At 51.8% G+C, this 9,502-nt stretch overlaps 1 protein-coding gene across 1 annotated transcript in view; it reads left to right on the forward strand.

Moving 5' to 3' along the window:
• Positions 1–9,502, forward strand: part of CUNH1orf94 (chromosome unknown C1orf94 homolog) — a 39,560-nt gene that overhangs the window by 15,817 nt on the left and 14,241 nt on the right. Inside the window, exons 2-4 of the mRNA XM_003801271.2 lie at positions 2,879–3,567; positions 7,522–7,782; positions 8,850–9,025. Of these exons, the coding sequence (XP_003801319.1) occupies positions 2,879–3,567; positions 7,522–7,782; positions 8,850–9,025 (1,126 nt within the window). The remainder of the gene's footprint in view (positions 1–2,878; positions 3,568–7,521; positions 7,783–8,849; positions 9,026–9,502) is intronic.

The raw sequence follows: 9,502 nt of genomic DNA on the forward strand, positions 1-9,502 counted from the left end.
AGACCTCAGGACACTGTGGGCCTTTGGGAAGCTACTTTGCCCCTTGGACCTGATACTGTCAAGGATTCAGTGGTGAGTCTTGTATGTGTATGTAGTATTTTATTTACTTATTTATTTATTGGCAGTTTTTTTTGCCAGGGCTGGGTTTGAACCCATCACCTCCAGCATATGAGGCGAGCGCCCTACTCCTTTGAGCCACAGGCACTGCCCAGTATTTTTGTTTTTTAAAAAGAAAGCAAGTACAGACACAACTAGAATGACTAGCGTGTACTGGCCCCATGTGTCCACCTCCCGGCCTTCACAGCGATCAACACGTGGCCCATTTTGTTTCATCTGTCACGTCCACTCCTTTCTTCTTTCTTTTCCCAACTCCTGCTGGGTTAATTTTGAAGAAGAACCTAGATGTGATTTGATCTGTAAAGACTTTGGTAGGTCTCTCTAAGAGATCAGGCCTCTTCTTGTTGTTGTTGAAGTATAACCACAATACCGTTATCACAATATTCTAAAAAATTAACATAATTCTAGTGAGTCTCTCTAGTTCAGAAAAGCTGTGGGTATATAGCTCGCTTGGCAAGGTGTTGGGCCGGTGGGAGGGGAGGCAAAGACTCATCCTTCACATGTCTGGTTCCTGCGACTTGAGATGCACCTGTTCCCTTTGAGGAAGAATGAAGAGGAAGGAGAGGAGGGAGATCTGAAACTTGGGACCAGGGATTGGCAACCCCTTTATTCAGATTGTTCCCAGTGGGCTCAGCCCTGAGCGTTGCAGCCTATTTATAGGCCTAAGTCTAGACACAGGAAGGAGCAAAGGAAGGGATGAGAGAGAGTGGAGGGAGAGAGAAAACAGGGTAGGAGCTGGCCTTGCTCCTGGGCTTTGCGCTGGGCTCATACACGGGTCACTTCCCCCAATTTCTCCCAACCCTCCCATAAGGCAGGTGCTGTCAAGTGTCATCCCACTTTACAGGGGAGTACCCTGAGGCTCTAGAGTCTGACATGAAAGGAGCAGCGGTGCCTGGATTCAAACCCAGGCCTGTCTGGCTGGCTGGAGTCTGTATTTTCCTGGCATGGCTCCCTGCCTCCAAGCCTGGTGATATGATATGCAGGGCTGATGTCCAGGAGGTGCGGTTGTCTTGGTTGTCAGAATACAGAAACATTCCTTTACCTTCAGTATGTAGCTCTTCCCCCAAGCTCCTGAAGCATTCTGGCCCCCCAGCCTTTGCCCCAGGACCTCTGGGTCTTATCAGGACCTCTCTGCCTGCCTGGTTGGGAGGGTAGCAAGGTCCTCTCAGGCAGAACCATCTGAGAAGGAACCACCAGTGGGACAGTTTTGGGTACAGAGACCTCAGGACACTGTGGGCCTTTGGGAAGCTACTTTGCCCCTTGGACCTGATACTGTCAAGGATTCAGTGGTAAGGACAGCAGGGAACCTCAGGGACTGGAGCCTGTGCCTAGTCTGATTGATTGTCCTGGTTCTGTGTATGGTGGCACCTGAGTTGTATGCCAGCCTATTTTTGTTCATGTGTTGTGTGAGCATCAAGCGCACGTGTGTATATGTCCAGGTGCACTGTGCGTGTCTGGCATGGTCCCTGTTGGGAGTATTCCCTGGTGGCTGTTCTCAGGACTCCTTGTGACCTCTGAGTGGGTGATCAGAGCTGGAACGTGTGCGGAGCCTCCCTGTCTGCAAAGCCTGAGCACAGCAGCTGAGCTCCACTCTTTCATTTTTCCTTCTGCCTTTTATCATCTTTTCCCACCGTGTCCCAGACAGAGTGCTTGGTGCAGGCCACCTCATCCTCCTCTCCTCGCAGGAACCTGTTGAGAAGGGATGGCAGATGGCTCTGAGGTGATGGCTCTGGTCCCCCTGGGAGCACCGGGGAGGAAGACGCTCTTTGCCAAGGATGTTGTTGGGGCAGGGGCTGCCACGCCCTCCAACACCTGCAGAGAGCCAGCAACAAAGAGCCTGGAGTCCAGGGGACCATCGGGTGCCATCAGGCGGGTGCCAGCCAGAAAAGGCCCACCTGAGGGTTCAGGGTATGAAGCAGAGGTAGAGGCCAGCATTTAGGTACAGGGAGATCCTTGTGGATCAGTGCAGGGCCCAACCAACTGCTGGCGCCAACCCATAAAATGAAGCCCAGTACAGAGGTCCTTATCTGGTCAGAGGCCATGCCAGCCCCGGTGGACGAGTGTATCTGTGGAGTCACAGCCTGGGTGTAGAGCCCCAGCCAGGCCTACATATGTCCTACATATGTCCTGGCCCTAAATACCCCCACACTCTGCCAGATGCTATCTCAAGAGCTTTGTACCTCTGATGTTCCTGTTAATCAGATGAGGAGACCAGGGTACTGAGATGCGGAACCAACTGCCCAGGGTCACACATCATTATGCAATGAGTAGACAAGGGGGGCTGAGCTGTGCTCCTGGGGCTTCCTAGAGCTCAGCTTTAGTGCTCTGGATTCTGTGCTTAGAGCTGTCGGTTCACTCTGGACACCTTTGCTGCTGTACAAGATTTTGAGCTACCTCTCTGGTCATTTATTGTGTCAGGTTCTAAGCGTGATGAATGGCAGGGATGGACTAAAATTAAGGCTCACTGAGGCTGTGGCTTGCCCCAGCTCACTCAGCAAAATTCTTGGAAGAGGACTCAGGGATTCTTGTTCCCAGAACTGTCCTCTGGGTACTGTGCCCTGCTGGTGTGGTCCAGAGCTCTCTTGGGAGTCCACTGGGTGCCCATTTTCTCTCTTTTGGGAAGGCAGTGTGTTCCTTTACCTGGAAATGCATTTTTGTCATGTCATGTACCCATCTCCTTTACCGGGGCCTGCATCTTGCTGCAGAACCACCCCTTGGCAAGCTGGCACTAACACTGTCTGTCTCTCTGACCCGTTTGCAGAGCTCTGGAGCTGAGCAGCGGCAAAGATGAGATCTCCCTGTTGGTGGAGCAGGAGTTCCTGAGCCTCACCAAAGAGCACCTCATCCTGGTCAAAGAGAGCTCAGGGGAGCTGGAGGCATCTGCTGGCTCTGCCGAGGGCACCAAAGAGCCAACTGCCTGCATCCTGGTATCTCCCCTGGTGACAGGCAGTAGTGAGCGCCCCAGAGCCTCCATCAGCACCTGTGACAAGCTCCTGGAGCAGAAGGTGGCCATGCCCCTTATCAGCAGTCGACAGGACTGTGATTCTGCCATGTCTACAGTCACAGGCATCCTGCGTGCCGCCAAGGTCAAGAGTGCCAAGGGGACAGACAACGGGGGCCACGGCCTGGGTGCCTCCAACTCAGAGATCAGCAAGCTCCTGGCACAGTTCCCGCTGAAGTCCACCGAGGTGTCCAAGGCCCCTGACAACAAGATGGTGCTGGAGGAGACGAGAGCCATCAAGGACTTCCTGCAGAACAGCATGTTCAGTGGCCTCGGGCCCAGGGAGCCCGTGGGGCTGGGCCCCTTCCTGCTGCCGCCACCCGCGCCTCCTCCCACAGCCCCTGAAAAGCTCCCTGAGCTCTCTGCTCAGAAGAGGCAGCTCCCAGTGTTTGCCAAGATTTGCTCCAAGCCTGAGACTGACCCGGCCGTGGAGGGGCATAACTTGACGGGTGAGTGGGCTGGAACAGGGCTAGAGAGCCGGCCGGCACAGAGGAGGCCCTTCCTGGGAAGCCAGTCAGGGCTGCAGTGTGCGCACAAAGCATCTCTGTGCAAAGCAGGACAAAGCAGCCTCTCTGCTGGGCACAGTCCCCAGGTGCAGGCTGCTCTCAGCCCCCACAGGCCTCCTTTGCTGGAGGGCACAGCCTGGCTAAGCAAACCCAGGGGCCCTGATCCCAACATGCTCTGAGAGAGACAGAGGAACCATGTAGTAACTGGCTCAATTTTTGAGTCTACTAGGTAGTCAGAGTACATTGAAAAAAGTGTTTCCTCCCGCTGGGGTGCAGGGTGACACTGTTGCATGGGGACTCTAAGATGGATGGGAGAGAAATTTGATTGGCAGCCAGGGTCACTTGTGTCTAATGGAGGCCCCTGTTCTAGCCATGAGGGCAGGTCCTCTCTCCGGGGCAGAGGGCAGATGTACAAATTATCCAGCCACAGTTCAGAGTGCTGGCCTTGGAATTTGTTCCCTGGGGAATTCCCATTTCTTTTTAAAATATTTTTTATTTTTGTAATGTTTTTGAGGCAGAGTCTTACTCTGTCACCGTGACTAGAGTGCTGTGGTGTCAGCCTATCTCACAGCAACCTCGAATGCCTGGGCTCCAGGGATCCTCTTGCCTCAGCCTCCTGAGCAGCTGGGACTATAGGCCCCCGCTACAATGCCTGGTTAACTTTTCTATTTTTAGTAGAGATGGGTCTTGCTCTTACTCAGGTTGGTCTTGAACTGTTTGAGCTCAAGCAATCCTCTCTCCTCACTCTTAGAGTGTTAGGATTACAGGCCTGAGCCACAAAATCTGGCTACTTCCTCCCCTTCCCTCCCCTTTCCTCCCCTCCTCTCTCCTCCCTCTCTCCTTCCCTCCTTCCCTCCCTCCTTCCTTCCTTTTTTTTTTGATTATCCCCCTGGATAGAGTGCTATATGTCATGGCATCATCATAGCTCACAGCAACCTCAGCTTCTTGGGCTCAAGCAATCCTCTTGCCTCAGTGTCCAGCATAGGTGGGACTATAGGCACTTGCCACACTGCTCAGCTAGTTGTTTTTTTGCTTTTTTTTTTTTTTTTTTCTATTTTTAGTAGATATGAAGTCTCACTCTTGCTCAGGCTGGTCTTGAACTCCTGAGTTCAAGCAATCCACCCATCTCAGCCTCCCAGAGTACTAATATTATAGGCATGAGCCACCATGCCTGGCACACATTCCCATCTCCTAATTGAGGAGACCTCACTCTTCCCAGGAAGTCCAGTCACCTCCCAAGTTTCCTCCACCTTAACCCCAGGATTCTGCCTTTTGTTGTGATGTAGCTACTCAGACCAAGTGGTTCCAAGAAGGCAGACTGATGGCAGTGGCATCTGCCTACAGTCAGCAGTCACAAGCAGAGTAGATCACATTCATGTCAACCGAGAGAAGAATTATGCCCAGGCTGTGGGCATGGACAGATAACTAGAGATGCCCATATCAGGAGGGCCCAAATTCATTTCCCTAAGAAATAGCAACAGGGTTGCCTGAGAGAACATTCTGTGTCCTAGAGCATTGCAGGAAGGCCCGGGAAACAAAGCTCTGGGCAGCCAGGCTCACTCTGGGTCCTGACAAGGCCTCTAGGAGCCAGAGGGCTTTGGGATGAGGAACTGTGGGTGTGAGAGGGTGGACAGGACCTTCCTCCAACTGTTTTCCAGGAGGGACCCACAGATGCCTCTCTGTCCGTTCGGGCTGCTGGTTTGGGGATAGTCCTGTCACACCACCTTCCCATGGCTGGTGTGTGTCTGCGTGTACAGATGTGGGGGCAAAGGTGTGCTGAAGGGAGCTCTGCTGATGCGCGAGTGTTTGCCAGAGATGAGGCAGGAGCAGTTCATCTAGCGTGCACGTGTGTCTGTCCTGTGCGTAGCTGTGTATCTGTGAGGGAGTCAAAGGAACGTCAGGAAGTAATGTGCGTGTCTGTGTCCCTCACAGACAGGGAGATGTGTAGATGTTTAAGGCGACTGTAGTTGTGAGTAAGAGGCTGGAGGGTGTGTGTCGCTGGGGAAAGGCTACTATCAGTGGGCACTCTTATTCCAGTGCACTGGCGAGGGGCTAAACCCAGCAACTGGAGAAACTCTTGGAAGAGACCCCAGAGATGTGATTTACTAAAAATGTCTCGAAAATCGGCTTGGGCTAGAGCAGCTCTTTTCTTTGTTGTGATGGGGCTAGGTGGGCAGGCCCAGTCCTATCCAGATTCAGCTCCCAAGCCACTGGGCTGGGGGGATCAATCCTTTCCCAGAAGGTAACTCAGGCACAGGCCATCTGCTCCAGCTGCTACCAGGGAGATCCCAGGCGCCTCCTCTGTGTCCAGCACGGTACAGAGCCGCCAGGTGGGTGGCAGAGTTTTAAAGACCTCCAGGCTGAGGCTGGAGTGACTTGGACTGGGAGGACAAGTATCTCTTCCCTGCTTCACCCAGAGCAATACCCCAAAAAGCAAACCAAACAACTAGGCCAAGAGCAGTGGCTCAGGCCTGGAATCCCATTGTGTTGGGGGGCTAAGGTGGTAAGACTGCACAAGTTCTGGGCTTTGAGGCTGCAGTGAGGAAGGATAATGCCACAGCACTCCAGCTTGGGCTGCAGAACAAGACCCTGTTTCAGAAACACAAAACAAACATGACTCAGCACCCATAGCTCAGTGTTAGGGTGCCCACTGAGGCAGGTGGGTTCAAATGCAGCCCAGGCCAGCTAAACAACAATGACGACTGCAACAAAAATGGTCCCAGCTACTTGGGAGGCTGAGGCAAGAGACCCACCTAAGCCTAGGAGTTAGACCGCAGTGGTTCTCAACCTTCCTAATGCCGTGATGTATTTTCATTGTTATAAAGGGGTTGCAACCCGCAGGTTGCTGTGAGTTATGACACCACAGTGCTCTACTGAGGGCTACAGAGTGAGACTGTCTCAAAACAAACAAACAACCCCCAAATAACCAAATTAAACAGCTATACATAATTTCCTCCCCATACTTAAGTTTTGTTTGCAGAAAGATTTCCATTGCTGAAGAACAAATGTGTGCAGAGCCCTGCTGTGGAGGACCCCAGGATGGTCCAGACAGCGTCCCTGCACTGGGGGAATGAACGCCCAGTGTCTTTGGAGAGAGACCTGGGTTTGGTGCCAATCACATCTCTGGTCCATCTCCAGCTATATCCAGGTCCCTCTGATGTTTCCAGGCCTTTGCCCACAGTTCCCCAGGCTCACTGGGCCTCCTTCTCCTCAACTCCAGGGTGTAAGGTCTTGCTGAACCCCTACTTCCTGCATGGAAGGAAGGACTCTCTCAGACAGAAGCAGTCTCAAGCACCCTCTTCTTCCAGTTTGTTCCTCTGTCCCCCCATGGTGCCCAGAGAACTTGTCCTGGAGCTATTTCTGGGCATGTCTCTCTCTTCTTCCGTGTTGTGAGCTCTTGCAGGGCACAGGCTGGCGCTGACTCACAGCTGTGTCCCCAGCACTCAGGTCAGGGCCTGGCACTAATGAGTGAGCAATGAAACAGAAGCAGAGCCCACGGTGAAGGAGACCACGTGTCCTATAGGAGCCATGTGCTCACTGAGGGCAAGAACTGTGCTTAAGTCTTCCTTAGATCCCAGCCTGGCCCCGGGGATGGCTAGAAGTAGGGAAGGATGAAAGGAAGAATGAATGAGCAGAGGGAAGGAAGACAAAGATGGAGGAGCACATGGATGGGTGGGTGCGTGAATATGTGGATGCATGAGACGGACAGATGAGAAGGCAGCAGTCAGGAAAGGCTTTAGGGGAGACTAGGGCTGTATGTGGCTGAGAGAGAGCCCCCCAGAGTGCTCTGAGCCCTAGGTGCATGCTATGGCGTCTTATTTAGTCCATAAGAAGGTGCTCCTGGCACCTGGCACTTTGCCTTCCAGAGGTCTTGACTCAGTTTCCTTCGTGTCATAGAACGGAACCCTGGCACCAAAGAGCTGACCAAAGGTCGAGAGAGCCTCTTCCTCAGCCAGTGGCCCCAGAGTCGAAAGGACAGCTGCGGTGAGGAGGGTTGCAGTGACCCAGTTGGCACCATGTCTATGGCGCTGCCAACCAAGAAGCCAGCATGGCCGGCCGAGAAGAATCTGCTCTATGAGTTCTTCGGGGCCACAAAGAACCCAAGCGGACAGCTGAAGCTTCGCAGCAAAGCTGAAGTGGATGGGCTGGAGCTGAAACGTAAGCTGACCTGCCCGGGGGGAGATGACAGAGGAAGTGATTCCAGAAACCCTCATAGGCCCCAGGGGTGGCAATGGCTGTCTTATCCGTGGGCGAGTCACTCCCTTTCTGAAGGTATCCATTTTAAACCCATGAAATAGGAAAAATGACGTCATTCTTATGTCTCTTATTGAGAATGCAATTGCTAGAGAAAGGCGGTTGGCTTTCAGGGCTCACATGGGGATTATTAGGGGTCAGTGTTGAATGTAGTCCTGACCCAGCACATATCATATCCTTTCAAACTGCCCAAGCCCCCCCAAACAAATTAAAACAAAGCAAAACCATACTTCAGACTATTTCTAATTAAGATTATTTATGTCTCTGCTTTTTCCCCCTTGCTCACCTGCAACTATTTTAGTCAAACCTCTTTTTTTAATAAGGACACCAATGAAGGGGAAACTGAGGACCGATTTCTGATTCTCTAAGCCCACAGGATGTCTTGGAGAAGGGAAGAATCCAGCATTCATATCCTGAAAAACATTCAACCTACCTTCATTCACTTCAACTAGTACTGAGACACTCCACGCTGGATTAGTTAATGTTTTAACGTATTAAATAATTACTCCCATGTTGGTCCAACAACCTGCACTAGGTTCTCAGTGTTGCCAAGTATATGTCCTGGTGAGGGGCTGCTTTAATCGCTTGATGAGAATGAATTCCAATGCATAACAATCGTTCACACAAAGCTGGATTTTTCTGAAGCACCTGAAAGAATTTCAGTTTGTAAGTAGGTGAAATACAGCCCCGGCCATCTGGGTTATTATATTCCCTTGCTAAACTGCCTCCTTTACTAGTGAAAGACGGAAAGAGAAGCTCTAAGGCAGATGGCGCTGGGATTTTCATCCCGTCCAAACTGGCAAGGTGTAAACTAATGATTGTTTCTCTATCGCTGAAAATTCGCCCAGAACTTTGAGGAACCCTCCTGGAGGTTAAAAAACCTAAGCTGTGAGAATATGAATCCCTGGGACAAGTGTGGCCCCTCCCTGCCTCCTTCACTGATCCGCTGTGTCTCTCCCTGTGACTTACAGTTAACCCACCTGCCACCACTGCCGACAAGAACAACCACAAGTATGCAGGGAACGTTTACACCCCACGCTTTGCCACAGCCTTGACCTCAGCAACCGTGAATCAGCCGCTCTGGCTCAACGTGAACTATCCACCTCCACCAGTGTTCTCAAATCACTCCACCTTCCCCCAATATCAGGTGAGTGGGCCCTCACCCTCCCGGAGCCATCCATGGGGGTTCTGGCCATGCATGAGGGGTGGTTTACAGAGGGCCTGTTTCACAAAGAGCCTTTAGACTCTCTTGAGTGACGGCCCCATATCTAAGGCTTCACTGGGACTCTAGGGTGCTGTCAACATGTTGTCACTTACGCTTTTCTCTGTGAACATAGCAGACCTACCACTTGGTATATGCACACACACACACCCCCCTATATACACATATGCATACACGGTTCCACCTTTGCATGGTCTGAATTCCGGTTCACTCTGTGCTGTTTATTCTAGAGGCAAATTGCTAGTCTTGGCTGGTTAGGTGCTTGGCTTCCTTCCTATGACTTCCTTTAAAGCTGGATGGCATACATCTTAGATTACTTGGGACTTAGCTTACTTAGATTACCAGTCCCAGAACTGGTCTTTTGTCCTGTAATAATTACTAATGGCATCATCTTTCACTCTC

The sequence above is a fragment of the Otolemur garnettii genome, unplaced genomic scaffold (assembly GCF_000181295.1).
Source record: "Otolemur garnettii isolate 467f Iridium unplaced genomic scaffold, OtoGar3 scaffold00204, whole genome shotgun sequence".
Taxonomy (NCBI): domain Eukaryota; kingdom Metazoa; phylum Chordata; class Mammalia; order Primates; family Galagidae; genus Otolemur; species Otolemur garnettii.